This window comes from Danio rerio, chromosome 4 (assembly GCF_052040795.2).
Source record: "Danio rerio strain M-AB ecotype USA chromosome 4, GRCz13ab, whole genome shotgun sequence".
In the NCBI taxonomy this organism is placed as follows: domain Eukaryota; kingdom Metazoa; phylum Chordata; class Actinopteri; order Cypriniformes; family Danionidae; genus Danio; species Danio rerio.
Genome location: NC_141024.2, coordinates 76835575 through 76863326, shown reverse-complemented (window position 1 = coordinate 76863326; position 27752 = coordinate 76835575). Strand labels below are relative to the sequence as shown.

Below are 27752 nucleotides of genomic sequence, written 5' to 3'. Positions count from 1 at the left end.
GACACAGTACTGGAAAACACCCATACACACTCATTCTCTCACACAAACTCGTACACTACAGCCAGTTTAGTTGATCAGTTCCCTTATAGCGCATGTGTTTGGACTGTGGGGGAAACCGGAGCACCCGGAGGAAACCCACGCCAACACGGGGAGAACATGCAAACTCCACACAGAAACACCAACTGATACAGATGGGACTTGAACCAGCAAGCTTCCTGCTGTAAGGTGACTGTACTAACCACTGAGCCACCATGCCGCCCCAACCCTGATCAAACACGTCTAACCCGTACTGCATACTGTCTTTAATCAGCAAGCGCTCCTTCAGATCCTAATTAGCTGGTTTAGCTGTGTTTGATCAGGATTGGAGCTAAACTCTGCAGGACAGTGGATATCCAGGATCAGGGATGTGCACTCCTGCTGTAAGCCAACAGTTCTCACCGCTGAGCCGCTCTATATATTGTGTTTTAATTTCACTACTGTCTAGATATTATTCAGTATTTGTGTTCACAGCAGGTCTTCAGACTGTTGAAATCTACATTTGTTTAGACATCACTTGTGTTGGATTTTGGGGAGGCATACAGTGCGTCTGGACAGTGTTGATAGCGCTTCACTTTATCCACATTTCTTTATGTTACAGTCTTATTCCAGAATGTTTGTACATGTGAGTTTACAGGTCTTTTATTTTTAATAAATTTGCTACAATTTAGACTCATCTTTTTAACATTGTCATTATGAGGGGTTTGTGTGCAGAATGTTGAGGAAATTAATCAATTTCATCCATTTTGGAACAAAACAGATGTAGAAAAAGTAAAGCGCTATCAAGACTTTCCAGACGCACTGAACATCCAGAATATACAACTGGAAAAACTGGAAATGCATCCTCTCACTTAGAAAAGCAAATTGAAGAGTGAAAGGCATAATAATAATACTTCCTCAGAACATCGCTGACTACAAAACTCAAGTTCCAGCTCAAACATAGCCCAAACTCTGCTCATGACTGCATCAGGTCTCAGTACTTCTGTTGCTCAGGTGAATTTCTGGAAACTAAATGTTATTAAGTTTCAGTCTCCTTAAAGCAGTGCATTAACATTGTAATATTTTAAATGTCATTGCTAAAAACAGGAGATAAAAACTAATAAAGTCGAGTGAAGATTGTTCATCAGGGTAACAGTTAACAGTGGGAACACAAAATAATCACTGTACATATTGTAAAAATGGGCATAGGAGTCAGTTTAGTAAAACTCAAATGACTGTAACTGATTGGTTTGTCTCAGGAATGGGAATTTACTGTTTTATAAATGTGTACTTTTACTCTCCCTTGAGTAACTCCACTACTTTCCCTCAACTTGCAGTCCCTAGTGTATTTTTTCCTGTCTATGGGCATTGGGAAAATCTAATTGCAGACTCTGTAGAAGGTAAATCACATCATAATGAACTACCTCAAGACATGTGTGCTTTATAATTGCAGCAAACTGTTTGGATGCATTAAAAATGTGCAAGAAAATGTCCAAAATCTTTAAACGCACTGACCCAGAACTCAACGTCAGGCCAACATCAGTGTCCAACCTAAAATCAACCAAATATCAACATCTAATGATGTCACAGCTTGACATTGTGTGGACGTAACCACTATGGCATCTATCAGATGTTGGATCTTAAATGCTGATGTTGGTTTAAGATGTTGGCTCGACGTTGGATTTTGGTCACTTTCTAGCCACCCAAAATCAACCAAATATCAACGTCATTTGACATTATTAGACATGAAAATAACACTGTCCTTAGACGCTGGCTTAATGTTTAATTTTGCTCAACAGAATGTTACGTTTACACACACACATCCACAAATTACATGTAAACACATCAGCTTTAACAGCATAATACTCACTACTCTGTACTCAAAAAGGGCGACTTTTTACTCATCCTTTGAGTAATATTTACAGCAGACACTTTTATTCTACTGCACTACATTTTTAGGCAAGTAATGCTTCTTTTACTGCAGTATGATTTTTCAGTACTCTTTCCACCGCTGGCATTGAGTGATGGCTTCCTGGCAATGAGTTGTCCCCTAAGTCACACTAGCAGCCCTGACCGGCCCCCAGGAGCCCTCACCCTCAGAGTGATCCTGCTGTATTATCATCAGTTCTCAATAACACTCAGTTAATCACTTAGTTATCTCCTTAAAGTAATCAATGCCTCTTCAGTCTGTTGTCACACAGTTCAGTAAATGCCCTGATACAAAACGGTTTCTGTGCTGAATGCAGACACACCATTTCTCATTTGATGTCTAAAGCTTTATTAAATAGATTAATAATTCTCACCTGAAAATCAACAACGCTCATTCATATATGAAATAAAATTACATGCACTCATAAGCCTCTAGTATGCCTCTCATGTGTCTCTGTGCTTTCACAGTTAAAGTTGAATTATTAATCCACCTTCGAATTTGTTTTTCTGTTTTAAATATTTCCCAGATGATGTTTCTCAGATTCAGGAAATGTTCACAGTGTGTCTGATAATGTTTGTTCTTCTGGAGAAAGTCTGATTAGTTTCATTTGGGCTAGAATAAAAGCAGTTTTTAATTGTTTAAACACCATTTTAAGCTCAATATTATTAGCCGCTTTAAGCTATATTTTTTTCGAAAGTCTACCCATCGCTATACAATAACTTGCCTAATTACCCTAACCTGCCTAGTTACCCTGATTACCCTAGTGAAGCCTTTACATGTCACTTTAAGCTGTATAGAAGTGTCTTGAAGAATATCTAGTCTAATATTATTTACTGTCATCATGACAAAGAGGAAATAAATCAGTTATTAGAGATGAGTTATTGACACTGTTATGTGCAGAAATGTGCTGGAGAAATCTGCTCTCCGTTAAACAGACATTGGGGGAAAAGTAACAGGGAGGTGAATAATTCTGACTTCAGCTGTATGTGCACAGGATCCTGATCAAAAGCCTCTCTGAAACAGACTAACTCTGGAACATCACCTGCTCTGGAGCAGCTCATCTTCAGAGAGTAAGTTGCTTTGGGTTCTTGTATACCCCTCAGCTCACCTCCGTCTTTGAAACTGAAAGCTGAGGTTATCCACTCACTCACTCTTAAACTTACCTGGTATGTCACATATCCTGCTTTCTGGAATACCGCAGGTGTGTTTAATGAGGGTTGGAACTGAACTGGGTTTGACAGCTGTGTATCAGACACTTCTGAACAGTACATGTCAAACAAATCAAAAGTGAAATGCAGTTGATGATGTTCTGAGGAATTATTTGACTTCAGTTCCCTCGAAGTGTAGGAGGAAATTTCCAGTTTTTCTTGTAATAGAAATTCCTCATCAAAATCAGCACAAAAGACACCCTGACACAGGTTTGAAGAGAAAATCCACTGTCTGAAACTGACAATGACAATCTTCAAGAGATCTATTCTATAATCACTGACAAGATCAACAAATCAAAGCTGTAAAATATGATTCAATGCTAATCCAACTAGAGCTGTTTAGTTTCTGCTCATGTATAAACTTTAAATAGTTTAATGCACACAGACGTCTGGTAGAGCAACTGTGTGAGTGTGAACAGCAGCATGTCACTGGGGCGGTGTGATGATATATTGGTCCTTGTTTACCACAGAAAGGAGCATTGCAGAAACTTGATGTTTAATTTGTGCACGTCTTGTTTTACAGTGTTGTTAAAGTTATCTTCAGTGTATATACAGCACATGACCCACAGTAATGTACAGCAGCATATTAACTCTTTATCCTCTTCTATAATACCGGCCACATTCCCAGTACTGGGTTGCAGCTAAGCTGAAGGAAAATGAATGAGTGGATGATCAATACAGACACATGTTTAAATGTAGAGTTGGAAATAAAGGATTGAACACATCGTGTAGATCAGTGTGTAGATGCAGATGTCAGCTCACACTGCTTTATCTCGTGGAAGAGTTTATTTAGGAGTTATTTGTTTCTGGGGTTTAGCCACATCCAGCTCATCTCTGTACATGTATGAACACGGGATGCTGTGTGTGTGTGTGTGTGTGTGTGTGAGCTGGGTGTGTGTGATGTGCGAGTGACAGATTTCCAGGGAAAATGAATGTCATACCTCTTGTCTCATATAAAAGTTAAAGGTGTTTATGAGTGGATGCTTTAAATCTCTCTGCACACACTAAACTCTTACTCATGACAGTATTTTACACTGAATATTGGTTGTGTTTTGACTTGTTTGTGTTTTTATCTGTCTAAGAACATCCAAAATCCTCAAATGTCCTCAGCCCAGAGTGTATGTGCTCCCTCTCTAAATTAAATTACCCAAACTCAACAGTAGAGTTCAAGTTAACCAGACAATTAAGAGATTAATGTAGTGATGATTGAACATTAATGATGAACATCTGTAGTTAATAAGCAGAATCACTCATGATTAAAGCTGCGGTCACACTAGAGTTTGAGCATGCCGAACTCTTTCGTATGGTGCGAGAATAAACGAGATGATTAGACATCATTAAAGCGAGTGATTGCTCCATATTTTAAATGTCTGTGCAGATAGGTCATGTTTTGATCATCGATTGGTGATGCGACTTCACAGGTCAAAGGTCGCCAAGCTTGAACTTTGCAACGCAGTGAACTGCGAAACTTGATGGAGGTGCTTGCGTTTCCGGTCGTATGAATGGAAGTCTATGGGCAGAAAAGTACAGTGTGACCACAGCTTAACACAAAACTGTCTTCTGTCACAGTCCTAGATGAAATCAGCTGAAATAACACACTAAATAATTAATTACTAAATTTTTTAATAGGCTTTTGTTCTTTTGACTTTCTGTTCCCCTTCGGATGGGGAACTTCAATGCTATAAGTGGATTTCATCCACATATGGGGATTTTGTATCAGAAAGCCAATCATCTGAAAGAGTATATAATGGGCCAATGAAATGCCAAATGAATTGGCAGCGTAAGCTTGCGCACCTGAAGCATATTGCAATCAATTCAGCACATAAGCACAGGGAAAGCAAGACAACGCTATCCTTTTCGCTTCAGAGACTGTTACAGCCTTCTGAGAGAGTCGATGAGGGTTCCTCCTGCTGATATCCAGCGTTTTCGAGCGAACGAGAGCGGTGTCCTGGTCTAGAGTGTGTACACGCAGCGGCAGACGGTCAAGCTGGGTTTCTCTCTTGCCTGGCGTTCTTTGGGTCCGGTCCTCCAGAGCGGTGCGTATAAAGTTGCAAACTTCACAAAAAGAAAAACACAGTCGTGCAGCACGTCCTTTTCAGGATGGCGCTCTGACTTTGCGTTTCTGGATGCGGTGGTTTCCTGTCCCCGGATGATGGGCACGAGCACTGCGTTGCATGTCTGGGGGTCCAGCATGTTAATGCGCTGCTCGAGGACAGCTTATGTCGTCATTGTGATGCTATGACTGTTGCGCAGTTAAGATCGCGGCTAGCCCTTGTAAAAGGGCAAACCACCCCAGCTGTCCCCTGCACTGCAGCGGGCACTCGGGCAGATCTGAGGATTTCAGTGGAAGATTATCCATCGCCTCCGGCCCTGCGGACCTTCCGCTCCTCCAAGCGCTCCATCCAAGCTTCGATTGGAGGAAGCGATCCGTCTAAACAGATGGTAGTCCTTACGATCGATGACACCGGGGACCAGACATCCACTGCTGCATCAGAGAGTGGGCTTTCATAGTCAGACGATCCAGACCCACTCGCACCCTCCGGGCAAGGGAGCACTGTCAAAACGGATCCCGAAACGGACATGCTAGCCATGCTTTCCCGGGCTGCTTCGGCTGTGGGGTTGGAGATGGTTTATCCCCCAGCTCAGCGGCCGGACCAACTAGATGGGTGCTACATAGAGGACAAGAGGGCCAAGTCTTTGAAGCCTCTCATCCCCTTCTTCCCGGAGGCGCACAGTAGGCTCGCGCAGTCCTGGAGGGCACCTTTTTCTGCCCGTGCTGTGTGTCCCTCCGCCCTTACCACTTTTGTCCGTGGAGCAGCCAGGGGGAATAAAGCGATTCCTCAGGTCGAGCGCGCCATTGTAAACAATCTTTGTTTGCGTGGCGCCTCTTTTTGGCGGGGTCCGCCTCGTCTCTCGTCCAAAGCCTGTAGGTTATCTGCTTTCCTCTGAGCCAGAGCTTACAAGGCTGCGGGCCAGGCTGCTTCCGCCTTGCACGCTATGGCCACCTACTAGCACTTTCAAACGCAGGGTGCTGGCCCAGCTGCACAAGGGTGTGTCCGACCCAAGCTTGCTTCTTGAGCTCCGCACCGCAACCGACTATGCTCTTCGGACCACTAAGTCCGCTGAGTGTGCGTTGGGGAGGACGATGTTCACATTAGTGGTCCAGGAGCGCCACCTCTGGCTAAACTTGGCTGATATGCGCAAAGTCGACAAAGTCCACTTTCTTGACTCCCCTATATCCCAAGCTGGCCTGTTTGGCTACACAGTCGGTGAATTAACCCAGGAATTCAAGGCGGTGAGAGAGCAGTCTGATGTGATGGGTAATGTCACCTATCGGCGGGACCGTAAGCCCGCTCCGCCCGCCGAACCATCCATAACTGCTGCTCCTCGCCGAAGGCGCCCACTTATGAAAACTGCCCCACCCCCACTCTGCGCTGCCCCACTGCTGGTACTTCAGAGAGGCTGCATCACTGTCTCCTCTCCACCAATCAGCTGGTGTGTGGTGTGCGGTCTGGCGCAAAATGGCTGCCGTCGCGTCATCCAGGTGGATGCTGCACACTGGTGGTGGATGAGGAGATCCCCCCCACTATGTAAAGCGCTTTGAGTGCCCAGAAAAGCGCTATATAAATGTAAGGAATTATTATTATTATTATTAGATTGTAGCGAAGAGTCCATTAGCGAGAGCTCTGCCTGCCTGGTTAGCACGAGCCAGCCCTTCGTGGTGGCTCATACGCACAATCAGACTCAGTTATGCGATCCAGTTCGCAAAACATCCCCCTAAGTTCACGAGTGTATTTCACCAGGGTCAGCCTTCTGTCTGCCCCTGTCTTGCGAGAGGAGATTGCTGTCCTCCTGGCGAAGGATGCAATCAAGCCGGTCCCTCCAGCCGAGATGTAGAGCGTGTTTTGCTCACGCAGAAGCGCATCCTCCGGTGCGCTCGTCTCTATTGTTCCACGCCACCGGCAGTTTCTGTGGTTTGCGTTCCAAAGTTGAGCTTGGCAATACAAAGTCCTCCCCATCGTGCTCTCTCTGTCTCCGCGGGTCTTCAAGCTCGCGGAGGATGCCTTAGCGCCCCTTTGGCTCGCGGGAATCTGCATACTTGATTATCTCGGCGACTGGCTGACTTTAGCCCACTCTCGGGAGCAATTGATTATGCACAGAGACAAAGTGCTCTGGCACCTCCACCTGTTGGGGCTTCAAGTCAACTGAGAAAAGAGCAAACTCGCCCCAGTGCAGAGGATCACTTTTCGCGGGCTGGAGCTGGACTTGGTCACCATGACAGCACGCCTCTCAGGAGACCATGCTCAACTAATGCTGAACTGTCTGAGAGAGTTTGACAGCAGAATAATAGTCCAATTGAAATTTTTTCAGAAGCTCCAGGGGCATATGGTAGCCGCTGTCACGCCGCTCGGATTAATCCATATGAGCACTGGCTTCACGTTCGAGTCCCCAGACACGCATGGCATGTGGGCACACACCGAGTCACTGTTACTGCGCTGTGTCGCCGCGCCCTCAGCCCTTGGAATGACGCCTTGTTTTCTATAGGCCGAAGTGCCTCTAGGACAGGCGTCCAGTCATGTTGTTGTTTCAACAGATGCTTCCAGCACGGGCAGGGGAGCTGTGTGCTGCGGACATACAGCTGTGGGCCTGTGGAAAGGGACCCAGTTGCATTGGCATATCAATTGCCTGGAGCTGTTGGCAGTGTTCCTCGCTCTCCACCATTTTTTTCTGGTGCTGGAGCAGCAGCATGTGCTGGTCAAGACAAACAACCCGACGGCGGTGGCGTATATCAACCGCATGGGGGGTATTCGCTCACACCACATGTCTCAGCTCGCCCACCGTCTGCTCCTCTGGAGTCATCAGCGGCTGAAATCGCTGCGCGCCATTCACATTCCAGGCAAGCTCAACCGTGCAGCAAACGCGTTCTCACGGCAGCCTTTACGTCCTGCAAAATGGAGACTCCATCCACTCCGAGTCTGTTCAGCTGATATGTGCACGATTCGGGTAACCCCAGATTGATTCCTGACCGAGGGCTCTCTCGACACGGATGCACTGGCCCACAGCTGGCCTCGGGGCATGCGCAAATATGCGTTTCCCCCAGTGAGCCTGCTCGCGCAGTTAGTGTGCAAGGTCAGGGAGGATGAGGAGCAGGTTTTGCTGGTGGCGCCCCTCTGCCCCAACCGGACCAGGATGTCAGAGCTCTCCTCGCTTTGGCCCTACCCTGGCAGATCCCTCTGAAAGAGGACCTACTCTCTTAGGGACAGGGCACCATCTGGCACCTTTGTCCCGATCTTTGTAACCTCCACGTGTGGTCTTTAGATGCGAGGAAGACTTGGGTAACTTACTGATTGTGAAGGCTGTCACCCTTCACACTCAAGGTGTACGTGGCTGCCATCTCCGCTCATCATGACGCGGTGGCTGGCAGCACTGTAGGAAGGCACAACCTCTTCATACGGTTTCTTATAGGCGCTAGGCGAATTAATTCACCCCGCCCCCCCTCATGCCGTCTTGGGATCTTGCCCTCGTTCTCACGAGCTTGCGTCCAGAACCCTTCGAGCCACTTGACTCAGTATCTTTAAGATTTCTGTCCCTTAAGACAGCTCAGCTGGTCGCGTTGATATCAATTAAGAGGGTCGGGGACCTGGAGGCGTTTTCGGTCAGTGACTCGTGCCTGGAATTCGGGCCAGCTTACTCTCACATTGTCCTGAGACCCCGCCCGGGATATGTGCCCAAGGTCCCTACCACACCGTTTAAAGACCAGGTAGTGAGCCTGCAAGCGCTGCCCCCGGAGGAGGCAGATCCAGCCCTTTCTTTACTTTGTCCAGTTCGGACTTTGCGTATTTATCTGGACCGCACTCAGAGCTTTAGATCATCTAAGCAGCTCTTCGTCTGTTATGGCGGTCGGCAGCAGGGTAGTGCCTTATCGAAACAGAGGTTGGCCCACTGGATAGTGGATGCCATCTCCCTCGCTTATCAAAGCCAGGGCGAGCCGTGCCCCCCGGGAGTGCGTGCGCACTCCACTCAAAGCATCACATCCTCTTAGGGCGCGTGCATGCGGCGCCTCTCTAACAGACATCTGTAGAGCTGCGGGCTGGGCGACAGCTAATACATTTGCAAGGTTTTACAATCTGCTAGTGGAGCTGGTTTCCTCAAGGGTATTAGATAACCCTTGGTGATTGAGGAAACAACTCGGTGAAGGTGTTGAAACGCGCTTGCTGCACCATTCTCCCTAACATGGAGATATGTGAGCTTAATCACTCTGTCAGTAAAGTTCCCCGCTTAGGTGAACCCTGCAGATTCCTCCGAGGCTCCCAGTGCTGGCTCAGCAGAGGATTCACTCACTGGCCCTCATTGAATCAGATATGATTTATTCTGCCATCGTCCTCCCTATCGGGACTGCACGCTTTCCCAACTTACTGTCGCTTGCAACTCCAGAAAAAAGTCATAATGGCGTTTTCCAGACATTTCCCCATTCGTGGATTAAATCCACTTAAAGCATTGAAGTTCCCCATCTGAAGGGGAACGCTCTGGTTACTAAAGTAACCCTTATTCCCGAGGAGGGGAACGGAAATGCTATATAGCATTGCCACAATAATTGTTACTTAGCTGTAATTATCAGTCTCTTCAGCTTAATAAGATAGCATTGTTCTTCTTTCCCTGTGCTTATATGCGGAATTGATTGCAACAAGCATCAGGTGCGCAAGCTGATTCATTTGGCATTTCATTGGCCCATTATTTACTCTTTCAGACGATTGGCTTTCTGAAACGAAATCATCATACGTGGATTAAATCCACTTATAGCATTTCCGTTCCCCTCCTCGGGAAGGGTTAATTTAGAAACCAGAGAGTATATTAGTAAGTATAGTAGAAGAATGTTCATTGTAAGCAGACTGGATTGTGAATTAATATATTAAAGTTGTTCAATCAGGGTTCAGACACCAACACTGAATACTGGACACTTAAAAGAATGAACTCAATGTAAATGTTTAATGTAAAGTTGCTTTTATTTTGATTTGTAACACACAATAACATGGAAAAGTGACACACTCTAGAGGAAATTTACACAGTGTATTAGACTGTTGCCATTTGGGTGTATGGCAATACACAATATATGCGCTATATAAAGTCACATTTCATTACATAACCTGTAAGTTTGCAAAAATCTCTATAAATTTTCCTTTTTCCCCATTCCATGATCAAACTCAACACTCTTCTTAAGCCTGGGTGATGAAATCCTGCAGTGCTACCCTAGATTAAGTGTAATATGATATGCGGCTAGAATAACTTTAACAAAATAATCAATAATAATACACTGTAAGTCTTGCTGCTGTTTCAACTTTTTTCTGTTTCCTGTTCAGGTTTCTGGGATACCTGCATTCAGAGGGTCCGCTGATTATTAGACTAAAGAACAACACATCTTTTAGGAAGGGAGCCAGCTTCAGGATCTGTTGAAGTCCAACAGTGATATATGACTAGCTCAGAGTAGAGTATAACCTGTCTGAAACACGGCCCAACTGGGTTCCTCATTCAGTAATAAACATTCACAACAGAGAGAAAGGAAGGAAAACACCACTATAGAAACCCCTTGTTTTGCCTATACTACTTTGCTATTTAATTTTTGCTCTGCCTGATGTCAAACACTACCAATCACGGTATTGATTTATGATGAGAAACTTTAATAATTGACATAACTGATGCTTTAAATAGACACTGCCTGTTTGTAATGTATTTTAGATATGCAGAATGGTGGCGGCAGCGCTTTCTTCTCGACTCTTCAAGTGTGTTTAATATTAACTGTTAATAAAGTCAAGCTTGACTGATGTAGTCTCTCCAGAATCAACATCAGTGGCAGTTGCCTTCATTTCAGTGGAGCCAAATTTTATTTCCAATTTAATTTCACGACTCAAGCCTCCATCAGTTTTGGGCATTCCCACTTGAAAAACCCCAACCGACTCAACCCCCGGCTCATCGATAAACTGCACCTGTTTTTCATTTGTGCTGAAGAACTGGAAGGTGGCAAATGTTTGATTGGTGTCTGATGGATTAAAAAAGAACTGTCGAACTTCATCGCAGTTGACCGACTCTCCCTTTCTAACGAATGTTTCGAAACAGACATCACAGTACGTCTGTCCCTCACTGTTCACATAGCTAGTCTTGCCTTTGTGTAAGACCTTATCGAAGGGCGCATCTATTCTGATCCCGTATGTTAGAGCACTCATACGGGATTTGACCACTTTGGGCTGTTTGGCGTATCTGATCGCTCCTTTGATTATTACTACCTGGGGCTCAACAGGGCAGACTATCTTGCATTTATCAAAGCGCTCCTTCAGAAACTTCTTCAGAATTTTACATTCAGCAAAGCCTCCGACTAACAGCATGTACTCGATGTTCAGCTCAGGGTTGCTCATGATCTTCTCTAGTTTCTCTGCTGTTGTCTTGAGACTTTCATCAAAAAAGCTCTGCAGTTTATCCTCTTTGATTATGATCGACCCCTCGTCCCATTCCGCTCCCTCAACACCCTCAAAGTAACTCTCGATTGCCTTTTCTTTCTTGGCCAGATCCTGCAAGGTCACTGGGCACTGGATCAGCACAAGTTGATCACAAGATTTAGCTAGAGCAATGTCATATTTTAATTTCAGCGCCTCTGCTGGGAAATCTTGTTCAAACTTGTTGTAAATTTTCTCTGAAAATATCTCTTTCAGAAAAGAGATGAACTTCCTGTCTACGGTCTGTCCACCCATGTCATTTCCGGAAGCGGCGTTCAGTTCTTTCAGTTTGCCGTCCTCGACCACCTCGTGTACCGTTATATCAATAGTGCCACCTGCAAAATAAGAATGACGTTTAAATCTTGTACATCATCATCCAAAGTGGATAAGAATGACATTACTAACAATACTAGATCTCTAAACCACACAAAGACAAATACTTTGATATAATTATAATAAGTTACCTTTAACAGTTCGTGTAGATCACTTATTTTTTTGAAACTAATGACTATATGATATTACAATATGTGATGAAAAAAATAATGTGCCAAAACTACGTTCAGTTATCAAACTGAAAACTACTTAGAGGTGGTTAATACGCTCAACATCTTAATCCTCTCATTTTTTTAAAATGTATCACTTAAAACCTATTACCAAATAGTAAATAGGCTTGTCACTAATACTAAAGTGAAAATGAAGAAACTTTAGCTCTAGCTCTTGCAGATCACTGGAAAACACCCACTATCACTGAACTATAACTCTGCTACTGAACTGCACTACAATTCCCATCAGGCACCTCACTCACACGCCAGTTCCAGATCACCCCTGATTAATTGCACACATCTGTAGCTCAGAAAGACTGACTAGATGGACTAGATTTGTACCTCACATTCTCACACACATTGCTGAGTCTTGTTTGCTGTAACATTTCAGGTTGTTCTACAATCTCGTCTTGCCGTGTTTCCTGAATCTTGTTTTGTTTCAGGTTTGTGTTGTTTTGCTGCTTACGTTGACCTCTTTGCCTGTGACCACGACTACATTTTTGGATTACCCTCATGATACGTTTGTATCATTAATTAGAGCAACCGGATTTGGAAACACTTCCCAACAGGCATTATAATTTGAAAGGCATCTAAGCTTATGTTAATCTGTTTCTCCTTGTGCCAAGGTCTCCATAATCCTGGACCCGGCCCGTATCCTGAGCAGATGATGTGGTGCATTTGTTATGTTATTGTTCTTTATGCTAACTCAATTTTATGTCTGTACAAAATGAAACAGCAATGTAAGAGAAATGCTAGAGATGTACCTCCACAATCCACAACCATATACTGGGTTCCAGGTTTTTGTTCCAGTGTGTCTCGACAGGCCTCCTCTGATATGTAGCCTTCACTTGGCAGTTGTTTGCAGTAAATAGATGCAGCCTCAGGCTCCAAAGCAAAGACGAGCCTCTCCGGCTCAGACTCTATCACTAGACCTGCCTGAAAAGAGAAAATCATTCAAAAGAACATAATGATAAGCAAGGTAATAATATTACTATAGAAAGAGATATTGTTATTATATCAACAAGTATATAATAAACGTTTCATTAGGGGTTTATAATAGATTTAGAAACTCTTAACGGGAAGGAACTAGCTAATATGGGCGCAACACTGCATTTTTCAGCACATCATAACCCAAGTTCTGCTCAAGCGTTAGGGTGAGCAGACTTTTTAGGTTTTACACACGAGTTTGCATTGTAATAACATTCCGTAGCCACTTCAATGTAGCAGTGATTTGCTCAAGTACAGGAAATAAGTGTCTACTTCGCTCTCTCGAAACAACGGCAGAAGTGGGATGTTTTGTTTTTAAGGGTGGGGGTGTTAAGACCTTTAGTTAATGTGTTTGGATCTATGCTGCCCTCTGGTGTTCTCTCTGTGTGTTTGTGCTTTGTTTGAAGGCAGACGGTTCCTGGAGGAAATTTGATGATGGATTCGAATGGTTCTCATCTCAACCTACTCTAAATAAAGCTGGAGCACTGAGTGAGGCCTTTTGTGCCACGATGACTTGTTTTACGCATTAGCTTTCGCCCTTGTGTTCCTCCAGCGTATTTCTCTGTTTTGCCCACCATTGAGCACTACGCCAGAGAGAGATCTGTTTGGTATGTGTAGAAGCATTTAAGAGTGGGGTTAATGTTGGGATTTTGTTTTGATTTTTCTCCTGTCATGTCTTGTTTTAATTTGTACGTTTATTCTTGCGCATTAATTTCTACCCTAACGTTAAGAATCGTGGTTAATATAATACACACTTGTAATATACACACTTGCAGTTTAATACACACTTGTGAATAGATTTGAGAAGAGGAGTGGAGAGACTTACGCAAGATTTATTTTTTTGTACGTTTGTTATTGTTTTGGGGATATGGAGTTAGGTTAGTAATTTGTGTATTTTATTTATTACTTTTATGTTCTGTAGGTAAGATATGAAATGAAGGTATTTTTGTTTGTTATGTTTGGCCTGGTCTTCCCCTGAAGATATATCCTCATCTTATCTAATAAACAAAGCTTGTTAAACTCAGATTCTCTCTGGTATTGGCTCTTTTTTATTTGCGGTTGTGATCGACCCCTAGACGATCAAAACAGAAATAATGACTCATTATAATTTAAAATTATTTATTATATTAGAAGAATCCAAGCATGTATAACAAAATATAAATCAACAAATACGATTGGAAATATTCAGTCATAACAGGTCATCGATCCCCGAAACTGCAGAACCATCTCGAAACAGCTTCACTTAATAAACTGGGTTTGCTTTTGAGATTTTTTGACATTCTGAGGCTTTTATTTCAGATTTTTGTGGTAGGTACTATGGTTTCCAATGTGTTTCGGTGTCATCCTCTGTTTCACACCTCTGAATCTTTTGCTTGGTCTGCTTTAGGTAGCAGAAAGAAATGTGAAATCTTGTCTTACTCAAACATCATCATGTCACTACCCAAGAGCTGTGAAACCTACAGTTGAACTCAGAATTATTCACCCCCATTTGAATTTCTTTTTATTTTTTAAATATTCACCAGATGATGTTTCTCAGATTGAGGAAATGTTCACAGTATGTCTGATAATGTTTGTTCTTCTGGAGAAAGTCTGATTTGTTTTATTTGGGCTAGAATAAAAGCAGTTTTTAATTGTTTAAACAGCATTTTAAGCTCAATATTATTAGCCCCTTTAAGCTAGATTTGTTTTTAATAGTCTCCAGAACAAACCACTGTTATACAATGACTTGCCTAATTACCCTAACTTTAACCTGATTACCCTAGTGAAGCCTTTACATGTCACTGTAAGCTGAACACTAGTGTCTTGAAGAATATCTAGACTAATGTTATTTACTGTCATCATGACAAAGTGTTAATAGCTCATCTCTAATAACTGATTTATTTCCTCTGTTATGATTAGAGATGTGTTGGAGAAATCTGCTCTCTGATACACAGAAATTGGGGGAAAATAAACAGAGGGGCGAATAATTCAGGGGGCTAATAATTCTGACTTTAACTGTATATGGTGTATAAAGCCTTTCTTTACACACCGCCAGACTAAACTGCCTCCGTTTATTTGCTGATTATTCGTCTGTGTTTGGGTTCATCAACTCACCTCAATAGCTGCTTCTCTCATGAACTGTTTGGCCGCTGCGTTCCAGATGGCAGGAACGGTCAGGACCCATGTAACGTCTGAGGCAATGAACGTCTTGCCAGTTGTGTTTTCCTTGATCTTCTCCAGAGCGTGATCCTTCAGATATCGCAGACTCTCCGAAAAAACGGTCAGCGCCTTCATTTGGCCTCCGTTTTTTGCTGTGATCATCAGATCCCGGTGGATTTCCTTAGTGGAAAAACAATGAAAATATCAATAAACAAAAGCTTTAATAATTGAGATCTGTCTCTTAATCATGATCATAATAAAATCAAGTATGATAAGAAAGTAACTGCTCTTACCTTGTCGTAGAGCTCCATTTTAAAGTGCTCGAACAGAAAGCTTTTCCTCGCCTGACTCTTTGGAGTTGACCGAGTGTACGTCATCATGGCATCATAGCCAAACTTCTGAAACGTCTCATGTTCATCAAACAAGATGCAGGTGGGGGTTTTGAAGGTATTGTAGCCAAAGTTTACACCCCAGTTAGGGATTTGAATTGATTCTTGAGGCTGCTTGGTTTTAAAGCTGATGGCGTATCCGCTGTAGGATGTGCCAAAGTCTATAGCGATGTAAAGCACTGAGTTTGCCATTGCTCCTCAACCTGTCAGACTGTGTGTGCTAGTGCTGTCAGTCCTCCATGCCGTGCTGTATTTATAACGCTGACTTTACTTTCAGTTTGGTAAACCTGCCTTCTCACTGAAAGGGCGTCGACACTGTGAGGATATAAAGCAGACAGTCCAGACCAGAAGTGTTCACTTTAGCACTCAGACACATCTGTGGCACTATATGTGATAGTACAGGACTGAATAAAGAAATAAAAGATTGTCTTGTAAATACTTAATACAGGTGCTATATATTATACATTGCTTTATTCCTTTTATATTTACGCCGTGTCTCTAAATACATTCAAACATAATGGATCCCATAATGAGGTAAGACCAACAATTTCTTGAAACTGAAATGCATGTTCATGTAAAACAGACCAAAACTGCTTCAGAATGAGTCTAATCTAAACCCATGTGAACCCCTGTGTATTACTGTGTACATGTTTATTGCTGTTGTTTGTGATGGGTTTGGCTGTGGAAGTACAAGCAGCATCAGAATAGTCAGAAAACTGAACGGGAGCTCAATATTGCTGGGTAACATCATACGGTTTCTGCAAAGTTATGATCAATTATGTGTGATTTATTTTCACTAATCGTTTACTTTAGGGTTCAAAAAGACTACGAGGAGCTAAGGTAAAGGCATTTTAATTTATTTAATATATTTGTAATTAACCAAATGAACACATCACGAGCATTAATGTTGTTTCGCTAACTCGTACGATTTTAAAGATTAAGATTAATATAATGGTACAATTATTCATCTGTGATTTTTCTTTATGCCTAATTTTTACATTTAGTGAGGAACAACTGAACAAAGATCAAAGGTACTGTCACAGTTTAATTTTAGGATTTCATGTTTAACTTATAATGTAATTGAAGATTTGATATGTCAGTCATTCACTGTGATAAGTGTCTCATGCCCTGTACAGAAAGAGTTTGCTGATAGGCAATCAATGCGCGTGAAGTGTTGTGTTATGAAGACAGGTCAGGTATTGTGTAGGAGACCAATTACAACTCTGACCTTTATAAAGATATTTGGCGAGAGGACACTGCAAAACAAGCAATCCATATCCATTTGAATATGTTCAGATACGGTTTTGACTGAATTTCCATTGTTTAATATTTGTATTGATTTATTTACTGTGCACTGAGAACATCTTTTCTTGCTAAAAGTGTTTCCTTTTCCATTATATACTTATAATACATGGCTTTATTACTGGCAGAATATGCTCAGAATATGACACACTGCTGCTGCAGACAGAATATATATATGCAACCCCTAAAGAAAGAACTGTCGTACAGACGACTGAAATAAACACTATGGGCTATGGGGCTGCAGGCTTTCATATCTATGTGAACCTGGGCTACCTTGCCGATTGGTTTAACACTAGTGAACTAGACTGTGTGAGTCTTTAAACTATATCTCCTTCGTTATTTGATAGTCAGGAGAATCCTACCAGTCCTGTGATGTGCTTTCACTGTGAACATGACAAATTCCTAAGGTAAATCCTTACAAGCTTTCTGAATATTTCTAATGCAATATACATGAAGAAACAGTCAACCAACACCTCTAATCATCTCTTTTATTTCTTTGTTGCAGAAAACAAAAAATAAGTGATCTGGACGAAAAACTGAAGCTCAATATTGCTGGGTAACATCATATGGTTTCTGCAAAGTTATGATCAATTATGTGTGATTTATTTTCACTAATCGTTTACCTTTAGGCTTCAAAGACAGTACGAGGAGCAAAGGTAAAGGCATTTTCATTTATTTATTACATTTTTAATTTACCAAATGAACACATCACGAGCATTAATGCTGTTTAGCTAACTCGTACGATTTTAAAGATTAAGATTAATATAATGGTACAATTATTCATCTGTGATTTTTCTTTATGCCTAATTTTTACATTTAGTGAGGAACAACTGAATGAAGATCGAAGGTACTGTCACAGTTTTGAGTTTAATTTTAGGATTTCATGTTTAATTTATAATGTATTACACTTTATATATTATATGATATATTATGCCTTATACATTATATTTACCGAGCTTAAAATATTCTCTGTGATTTTATTTCTGTTTTTTATCTAGGGATGAACAACTGTTCAAGGAACAAAAGTAATGACTCAAGTTTTCAACATTTCAGGGTTAAACAATATTCAATGAATTGTGACTTTTACAAAATAATTGTCTACATTTAGGCTGAAGGAAGGGTTCTGTAAAGAAAGGTAATGACCGATGTGTTTATCAACACTTACTATAGACATTTCTCTTTCTCTCAACTCTTTCCTTTAAACAGAAATATAGTAGCCAGCCGACGCCAGTGTTTTTGAAGATTTTCAGCTAAATTCAGCCGCTCTCGGGATATTTTTAGCTGGACACACTGCTGAAGTCTGAATTATTCACCCTCCTGTTTATTTTTGTCCCCCAATTTCTGTTTATCAGAGAGCAGATTTCTCCAACACATCTCTAATCATTACAGTGTTAATAACTCATCTCTAATAACTGATTTATTTTCTCTTCATCATGATGACAGTAAATAATATTAGACTAGATATTCTTCAAGACACTTCTATACAGCTTAAAGTGGCATGTAAAGGCTTCACTAGGGTAATTAGGGTAAAGTTAGGGTAATTAGGCAAGTCATTGTGTAACAGTGGTTTGTTCTGTAGACTAGCGAAATCAAATCTAGCTTAAAGGAGCGAATAATATTGACCTTTAAATGGTGTTTAAACAATTAAAAACTGCTTTTATTATAGCCCAAATAAAACAAATCAGACTTTCTCCAGAAGAACACATATTATCAGACATACTGTGAAACATTTTAAAAAGACAAAAATAAAAGGGGTTAATAATTCTGACTTCAGCTGTATATGATCATGATATCTATCAGAATAAAGATTACCTGAAAATGGCAGAAGTTATGAGGTTTACCAGCCTGATCTCACGAGGAAACGTTTGTATTTTACATTGTGTCTGTTTGGTGGCTAAGTCGTACGAGTTCAGTCGTATGAAAATGTACGATTTTAAAAAGGAGGCGTGGCACCCAACCCCGCCTCTAAACCCAACCGTCATTGGGTGATGAGCAAATCGTACTTAATTGTACGAATTAAATTATATGAATTCATGCGTATTAGCCACTGAGTCAAAAAGTACAGAAGTTCCATGAGATTGTGTGGGGTTTACATCTTTAACCACCTAAATCGAGATAAAACAATCATCGTTTCGCTCATTAATGTCAAGGCTGCTTGTGATGAAATCAGGAAGGTTCAGATGTCTGACCGCTTGTGTTAAAAGACAGAAGTGTATTAAAAATTGAACCGAGCTGAAGATCTAATGATCAAAACTGAAGCAGAAGTCCTCTAACTCATCCTGAGCTTTACTGTAATGTACCTAAACACAAACACAGCTCATCAACGGGGCAGGGAAGCGTCGTCTTCTTATTGACAAGATGTACGGCAGGGAATGTTTTAGGACTTTAATTCCAGTTAAAGAACAAATGTGTGGACAATAAGTCACATAAACAGCATAGAACAAATTATAATCCTGAAAGGAAGTCTTATAAAGAATAAGCTGAATATTTCACACACATCCTCAAAAGCTGTGTGCTGTTTTTTTTTCCAATCATACAATATAAAGCCACAGATAGCCTGCTCCATGGAGGAGCATGTTGATCTATATAGTGTCATCTGTGTGAGTCTGAAAGTCTTTATAGCTTCTGTAACTGTCTCAGGGTCATTTCCAGCTGGTGTCTTTGTTTTACAGGAAGTGGCTGGAGCAGTTTACCCCATGCTTGCAGTGTTGGGAAGCAGAGCAGGAAGGGTAAGACTTACTTTATATTGATTTATATATCTTTTGTGTTCTCTTGAAAAGCTTTTGTGTTCGGCAAATGGTCTGAAAGGGCTGTGCTGATTCTCTTCATTAGTTCTGGCTGTGTTTTGAGCATAACCTGCATTAAACCAATCAGAGTCTCGTCTCTCATTCCCTTTAAGAGTCAGTTCTATGGTGCATTTGCTATTCACATGGCGACTCTGTAAGTGTAAAAGCTGAACGCTTCACTAGTGAGAGCACAGTTAAACAGAGCATCTGCAGCTCAAGGATAAAGAACGAGCCTCCTCCATTCAGCCTCTTTACTTTCTCTTTATTCCTTTACTTTGGTGGAGTGGGGAAACGGTGGAAACTCACTCCACTGAACACATCCATTAGCCCACATATTTAATCTCCTCTGTTAAACACTAAGATTTGTGTCAAAACCATTTCTAAATTCAGTAACTGAGGAATAAATGAACAATAATAATGAAGTGTGGTCAGAAAACGGAGTTATATCCAAACACACGTCCTGTTCTTATCCCCAAATGCTGATGCAGACGTCTCCAAAACCCCACAGCTGGACACATCTACACTTGTGTTTATTATAAATCTGCAGATAATCAATAACACTGATCATGATCATCACATTATACAGATGCAGATGCTCATCAATAAACTGAAGAAGCCCCTCGAGGTGAAGAAGACATGGAGGCAGTGTGTTTATATTGATGGAGAAAATCTGTAAAGATGTGTGTGTGTTGCTGATCATGCTGTGTGTGTTCAGCTGTGTGTGAGTGTTTAATGTGCATAACTAATGTGCTCTGCTGGACTTTAGAGCAGCTTTTAGTTGGTCAGTGTTGCGGTCTATTTCAGCTCCTCAGAATAGCGGAGCTCCAACAATGCGCCTCGACACACCTCCTGTATAGACCAGCACAGCCATGTGTCCACAGAGCAGTGCAGATGGAGTTACTATTTAAACAACGAGGAGCAAAATGTGAAAATTACTGTTGCGCTGCTCTGAAAATAGCAACGAATTGTGCTAAACACATCTTATTGCGCTAGGTCTCTGACGGTAACACTGAGCACATTTTGCAGCGTTCAACACAGTCCATGCCCACTTCATCAGGCTCAAACAGTTCTCCCAGAGGAACATGAAGAGTGTCCTCTTCCATAAAGAGTGTTTTATCAGGGGGTTATTCTGTATTTAATCATCATTACTTTAAAATAGCATCTTCAGTAGAATTGTATTGTTTTTTCAGGAAACTAAAGCAACTTTCTTATAGGTTAGAACACAAGATTATGGTTTATGTATGTTGTACTGCTTCAAATGTCAGTTCAGTTCAGCAGGTTGTGTTTTTAATGTGTGTGCATGCACAACAGAAGACCTTCTCATGCTGTCTGTTCACCCGTCTGCTCTTTACTTGTCTTCTTAAGGAGAAATGTGACGGACTGTCAGATCTGCAGATTTATGCAACACAAGCCTGAACAAACGTAAGTGCTTCAAGACCATTGATATGTTTCACACACACACACACACACACCAATATTTATTCTTCTGGAGAAAGTCTGATTAGTTTTATTTGGGCTAGAATAAAAGCAGTTTTTAATTGTTTAAACAGCATTTTTAGCTCAATATTATTCGCCGCTTTAAGCTATATTAGTTTTCAATAGTCTACAGGACAAACCACTGTTATACAATGACTTGCCTAATTACCCTAACTTTACCCTAATTACCCTAGTGAAGCCTTTACATGTCACTTTAAGCTGTATAGAAGTGTCTTGAAGAATATCTAGTCTAATATTATTCACTGTCATCATGACAAAGAGGAAATAAATCAGTTATTAGAGATGAGTTATTAACACTGTTATGTGCAGAAATGTGTTGGAGAAATCTGCTCTCTGATACACAGAAATTGGGGGACAGAAATACACAGGGGAGGTCTAATAATGCAGACTTCAGCTGTATATGAGGCTTTTGTTAATGACTGTTGTAGGATTGAACACAGTATCAGCTCTGCAACACAACACACTGTAACGCTCTCTCTGTCACACACACACCTCCATCACTTTATTTCTGAATCATCCTTCATCTGCTTTCTGCTCATCATTCAGGCTGATTTTTATTAATGTCTAATTACCTGCTTAATAAATAAACACTGGTTGATTAATGAATCTGACACAGGTCAGTGTAGTAGTAGATATGGTGTGGGATGTGCTTCTTATGCTTCTTGTGTGGTTTTGTAGGTTAAACTGTGACGTTTGCCCCGGGTTAAAGGAGATTGTTGATAATGGGTACGTTCATGTTTATTTCTAGTGGTTTTGTTTCTTGTTTTTGGATTAAATAATCTCTTGGTGCAAATAAGATCTTTAATAAAGTAGATTTGACTGTTTGCTGTGAACACAGCTGTAAGCATCTATATTCAGAGTGCCACAATTACTAAGCTTCTACAAATAATAAATAAGACTTACTAGACTAAAATACATTGATTAATAATCAATAAAGGTGAAATTGATGCAAATGAGGTAAACAATATAATGTACATTTCATTGTATATTTATGAGCTGTATGATGGGTTATGATGCAGCACTTCATTCTGACCCACGTCACCCTCGCTTAGATATTTGTCATTGCTGAAATCTGTTACTAACACACTAATATAACTCTGCTTTACATTGTAGAGAGTCAACTATTGAAGAATTAAAGAAGGCCTGTGCTGAATTGAGGTAAAGCTTTCATTTACATCCTTTGAGTTCACGTTTCTGGGAAAATTCTCAGTGTAGTATACCTAGTAAGAGCTTGATCAGCTGGTTCAGGTGTGTTTATTGGGGTTGGAACTAAAATATGCAGGACACCGGCCCTCCAGGACTGAGTTTGGACACCCCTGTATCAGTGTAACAAGACGGATTGGGATCCATCTGCAGGCTTTTATTGATATCACGGTCCAACAGGCGGTGATTGGCGTACACAGTGCAGCAGGATAGATGGTAGTAGATCAACAGGTTAAGGGTCAGGGCTGGCAGCAAACAAGCGATGTCTGAGATCAGAATAAACAGTGTAAAGGCTGGCGGTAATGAATCACTCACTGTAGGAAGGAAGAGTCACAACAGGAAGGCCATACAGGGTATAACCGCTCACAATATCAACAACAGAAGAACAAGACCTCTCACAGGGCGAGTAGAAACAGTCTGCTTAAAGAAGCCAGTAGTTCTCAGCTGGACCAGTAATCAGTGCAGGAATGGGGTTGATGGGAAACGTAGAGAACAAGCAAGTGATGACAGAGTCAATAACCGGGTGAGGGCGCCCTCTGCTGGCCAGAGGAGGAAATCACAATGTTAGTCTCCATGACATTTAGTGCATCATAATTGATCTGCTGTTAGTGTGAAGTGTAATAAGGGACTCATATGAAAGTGAAAACTACAATATGAGAAAGCCAGTGGAAAACACACCCTGCTGAACACTACAACACCGCCGAGGTCAAAATCTCTCCCAGACAAAATATAGCCCGTTTTGAGGCATGTAAACAATAACAATGCTCCTAAAGTATTTCCTGTTTTACTTGTTTAATTTTCATAGCTTCAGAGAATTAAAAATGTCCACATATTGATAAATGATGTTATGATAGCTGTTTTAACGTCAAGTTATGATGAAACTCTCTCTGATTATGGTTATGAAGTAGTTTGATAACAAGCAGGAAACGTTCATGAGCTAATGGAATCACCACATTGAAATATTCTATAGCCCGTACACAAAATATGCTTCATTCATGTCATTCATAAATGTACAGTTTATATTGTCATATAAATCAGCGTGACACCTCAAAGCTAATCTCATTGCTGCGCTCGCTCTCGTATACGGTTACGGTAACATACGGTTGTAGCCATTGCTGAAAATCCTTTTATTAGTGTTTAATATTTAGATGTCATGAAGGCATGATAAATGGGATGGAGGAAGACAGGGAGCGGGACAGACATCATTTTTGACCACTTTACAACACCTCTGCAGCCAAAATTAAAAGGCCAGAACACACACCGGTTCATCAAATAAAGTGAAATATTCACAGAGTTATGTCTTAGATCTGCATGAGCAAAAATATAAGCTTGTTAACATGTAAACCGTGCCGAGCTGCTGTGTTTGAGTTCTACTTTGATTGGTTTAGTTTAAACACACGAGACAATCTAGCACTAAAAGACATTATTAAAGGACATTATTAAAGGTTTCGCTTGTTTTTCAGTTGAAAGCTGATTGGATTCTCTTACAAGTTTGTGTATAGATAGTTTTAAAAAATCCATTTTTAAAAATGGAAATAAACATGGACTGGTTTATTTTGGCTAAAATAAAATCAGTTTTTAATAGTTTTAAAGCCCTGTTAAGCTCAATATTATTCATCTCTTCAGCAATATTAGTGTTGGATTGTCTCCAGAACAAACCACTGTTATACAATGACTTGCCTAATTACCCTAACTTTACCCTAATTACCCTAGTGAAGCCTTTACATGCCACTGTAAGCTGAATAGAAGCGTGTTGAAGAATATCTAGTGTAATATTATTCACTGTCATCATGACAAAGAGGAAATAAATCAGTTATTAGAGATGAGTTATTAACACTGTTATGATTAGAGATGTGTTGGAGAAATCTTGGGGGAAACAATGAGACTATAAAAGAGACTATAATCACTGGCGTTCTTCTCTCTTCCAGAGAAAAAGCGGAGCAGAGTGAGAAAAAACTGGCAGACTTCAAGGAGAGGTATATATACATATGGTTCTATCTGTTTTACCAATATAAGTGAATATTTAACATGTTATGGGCACGATGCTAACATCATAGTAATGGACACAGTCATATTGAGATTCATTTTAACACCAACACAGAAGGCTGTTTATGGAGTAATGGGGATGGATATGTGAATACTCTAGACTGTAGAATCCTTCAGTGTTGTTTGTTGATTATCAGTTTAATTGGAGATCTTCAGCACACTCCTTCTGTTTCTCCAAGGATGTCGATTGAGGCTTCTGCTGAAATAGGATCCAACAGCAAAATATTTGAAGACATAAACAACCCCTGCAGAGAATCTGAGCTGAGGAAGAGTTATGAGATGCTGCGCGTCAAGGAGTGGCCCAAGTGCCTGATGAGAATTAAAGACGGCGTTAAACAGGGAAAACTAGAGGATGAAAAGACGGAGAAGGAAACCATTAAAAGAATGATGAAGGTGTGAAATCCTTCTCCAGAAAGATCCACACATAATGAGACTGTAAATCTGTTTATCATATATATATATAAACAATTGGAGATGCTGGTGAAAATGTTAATAAATCGGAAAACTCAAAAGCAAATACCAAATTGTGCGTAAATCTTGTTTTTATTCAAGACCACATTTGAAATTAAATCAATTATTTTTCTATTCCTAAAGATGTTCAGTGACCAAATGTTTATTTCTACATAGCATTTAATAAAACAGTTTCATTTAAATGCACCGAGATATACTGCATCATTAAATGCTTTTAGAAAATCCCCTTAAAACAGTCTGTACGTGTATAAATGTTGTGCTCTTCTCTGTAGAATGTATTCGACAAGGCTTTGACTGACATGAAGAAGAAGAGAGAGTCACTACAGGCAGTGTTCGGAATAACTGATGGAGCAAAATCCTTCAACAGAAAGGTACACAATCATATTAATAATCATTCAGACTATAGCAGGATTAATAACAGCCCGATGCACATGATGTCAGAAGGTTTTGTAAAATGCGATGACATTTCATCTTAATTCTTCATATCTTAACCATCACACTGAATGTCAACTAGTTGTGATTTTGATGGCTGAAACACTCTAAAAGAGGTTAAATAAGGTGAAAACGTGACAGAGTTAAACAGTAAAGAAGCGTTTCATGATGAGCAGAGAAACTGAGATGCAGAAGAGCTTCATACTGAGGCATTTATTATGCAGAACAACCTAAAACATGATCAATGAATGAGTTCTGTCTGACACAGCTGTGAATTGACTGATGTAGAACAGTTCAATACCAAAGCAAACACCAGACTACTGCATAATACAGCAATATACACGCCAGGTAAATGGTTTAAAAGGCTGATCCTCATACAGTCTCTGTGTTCATCTGATGGTGGAACAGTGAACTTTACATCATTACACACACAGCAGTCTGCAGAACAGAACACTTTCATTCAATAACTATTTACATCAAACACAACTGATTGAACTGAAATATTAATCAAGCAAATCCGTCACAAGAAATAGCACACGTCATTTCATGTAAAGTTTGAAAACTTTTATTTACTTTGGAGAAGATATCTGACTGTGACCAAATATAGCAGTTAGACAAACCCAAAACCAAACACGTCTCAGAGGAATCCACTAAACAGACATCATCATACTCCTGAACAAGTGTTCGTCAGAGGAGCGCTCCCGGTGGCCACTGAACCCCCAACAGCCCTCATATTTGTCCAGCTGTAGTGAGTTTAGTGCTGATCAGTGCTGATACTAACAGAATATGGCATGACTATCAGAATCCAGAAGTGCTGTGTAAACATCCCCATATGATCACTGTTGACCCAACTGGACTCTGTCTTATTTTAGCAGCAGCACTGCATGGATATGGCTCTTCAGAACCTGCAGGCCATGATACTGTACGGAGAGTTCACATATTACCAGGATATAAACGCGGTATGCTGACAGAGTAAAACACATTTCATCCAGGATTTCAGACATTAAGCAACACACCTGGTGAATAAAGCTGATTCTGCTTCTGTTTCAGGAGCTTGGACTCTGTAATCCAGACCACCTGTGTGAGTTTGCTGACCTGTGCTACAAACAGGCCTGCCTGATGGCGTTACATAACCCACCGATGACTCTCGACTGGGAGAATAAAGAGAGACACGGCCACTTCCCACTGATAAAAACAGGATAAGGTAGACATGTACACAACTAAATACATATATTAATGTTATAACTTCACTTATGAGAGTTACTGAACTAATTCTGCTGTTGTTTTGAATCGTGGGCAAATATAAAATGAGGAAATATGGAAATACTCTGTGGTCATGCTTTCTATTAGTCTGTAATATTGTACACGGTTAGCTCTACTTCATACTGATTTTCTGGTCTGTTCCAGGTTGTGATGGTGTATCCTCTTCATCAGCGCTGCATCAGCATGTTGGTCATGAGTGCTGAAACCGCTGGATGGAGGAATCAGAACATCACTGTACTGTAGTGTCTGCAGGACAGGCGGAGTTTAGATCAGGAGAAGAGGAAATATTAAAAGCATCTGGTGTTGTGTGGGTCAAGGGATATCCTCAATAGCATGTGTTTTATTCTGCTGATATTAGAATAAAGGTGTTATTAGTGTAACGTTAATATTTCATTCATTAAATCTTTAATATTTCCCTGCCGGAGCATTTTTATGAATTTCACCTAAATATTAATGGCTCAGAATATTTCATGCCATCATTATACAAGCATTTTACAAATAAATAAAGAAAAGAGCCTCTGCTTTAAGGACAAAAGTCTTCTTGTGTGTATATATATCATCAATGGCAGGCCAATAGTTAATGTGAGGGGGAAATAATTAAACTAAACTCACTGCTGATAATGGTAATGGATGATGCTCATGTTAATTCAGGAAACGGTTACAGTGTTGTTGTCAAATAGTCATACGGTCATTTATTCCAGTGTTTGTGCTGCTCTTCTTCTTGGTCCCTGCTCTTCATACGGTGCTTATGGTTTATATGGTAAATCTAAATGTAATATGACAGAACTGGTAATCTTGTGTGTATTTTAGATCCTCATTCACATCTGATGGATATGTGCTCTGTAAATAACGCAGAGTTCCACACAATTCCTTCACGTTTAGCCTAATCGAGTCATATTGCTGAGCAATAAATGTATATCTGAATTAATAACTGTTTCTGGTTTTGTTTTTGCTGTGTGTTTGTCAATGTCAAAACTGTTATGATGTTAACTGTGGGCTGCACTGCAGTCTAGTCAACATTACTAAACTTTTCTGTTTGTGTAGTACAACACCTTT

General features: G+C 40.8%; 3 protein-coding genes across 15 annotated transcripts in view; 2 read left to right on the top strand and 1 right to left on the bottom strand.

Annotated features, from left to right (window-relative positions):
• si:dkey-61p9.7 overlaps window positions 1–27627 on the top strand; it is an 88805-nt gene extending 61178 nt beyond the window's left edge. The window contains exons 1-19 of one of the 12 annotated variants that reach the window (NM_001327849.1): window positions 16063–16230; window positions 16510–16536; window positions 16701–16727; window positions 17346–17405; window positions 17504–17554; window positions 17628–17654; window positions 17819–17845; window positions 17997–18023; window positions 18107–18133; window positions 19671–19727; window positions 21150–21206; window positions 21960–22007; window positions 22395–22439; window positions 24413–24460; window positions 24710–24923; window positions 25274–25372; window positions 26306–26392; window positions 26484–26637; window positions 26841–27614. In NM_001327849.1, the coding sequence (NP_001314778.1) occupies window positions 16214–16230; window positions 16510–16536; window positions 16701–16727; window positions 17346–17405; window positions 17504–17554; window positions 17628–17654; window positions 17819–17845; window positions 17997–18023; window positions 18107–18133; window positions 19671–19727; window positions 21150–21206; window positions 21960–22007; window positions 22395–22439; window positions 24413–24460; window positions 24710–24923; window positions 25274–25372; window positions 26306–26392; window positions 26484–26636 (1098 nt within the window). In that variant the 5' untranslated portion in view covers window positions 16063–16213 and the 3' untranslated portion in view covers window position 26637; window positions 26841–27614. Of the gene's footprint in view, window positions 1–16062; window positions 16231–16509; window positions 16537–16700; window positions 16728–17294; window positions 17406–17503; window positions 17555–17627; window positions 17655–17818; window positions 17846–17996; window positions 18024–18106; window positions 18134–18543; window positions 19409–19458; window positions 19728–21149; window positions 21207–21959; window positions 22008–22394; window positions 22440–24412; window positions 24461–24709; window positions 24924–25273; window positions 25373–26305; window positions 26393–26483; window positions 26638–26840 lie in introns of those variants that run through there. The other 11 variants (XM_087246991.1, XM_087246998.1, XM_087246997.1 and 8 more) reach the window with 11 other exon arrangements.
• LOC148682569 (uncharacterized) overlaps window positions 1–27752 on the top strand; it is a 1090975-nt gene that overhangs the window by 157853 nt on the left and 905370 nt on the right. The window lies entirely within an intron of this gene.
• Window positions 10139–15924, bottom strand: hspa12a.3 (heat shock protein family A (Hsp70) member 12A.3). The gene is made up of 4 exons (NM_001044881.4): window positions 15601–15924; window positions 15263–15487; window positions 12946–13117; window positions 10139–11974 (listed from the first exon to the last, which is right to left on the bottom strand). The coding sequence occupies exons 1-4, from the start codon at window positions 15886–15888 to the stop codon at window positions 10944–10946; spliced, it is 1716 nt and encodes a 571-aa protein (NP_001038346.3). The 5' UTR covers window positions 15889–15924; the 3' UTR covers window positions 10139–10943.

Coding starts and splice junctions, on each gene's coding strand:
- hspa12a.3 (NM_001044881.4), bottom strand. CDS start 15,888: ATGGCAAACTCAGTGCTTTACATCGCTATAGACTTTGGCACATCCTAC. Junction 13,118..15,262: donor TGAGAGAAGCAGCTATTGAG/GTGAGTTGATGA, acceptor TTCTCTTTTCAG/GCAGGTCTAGTGATAGAGTC. Junction 11,975..12,945: donor TATGGTTGTGGATTGTGGAG/GTACATCTCTAG, acceptor CTTATTTTGCAG/GTGGCACTATTGATATAACG.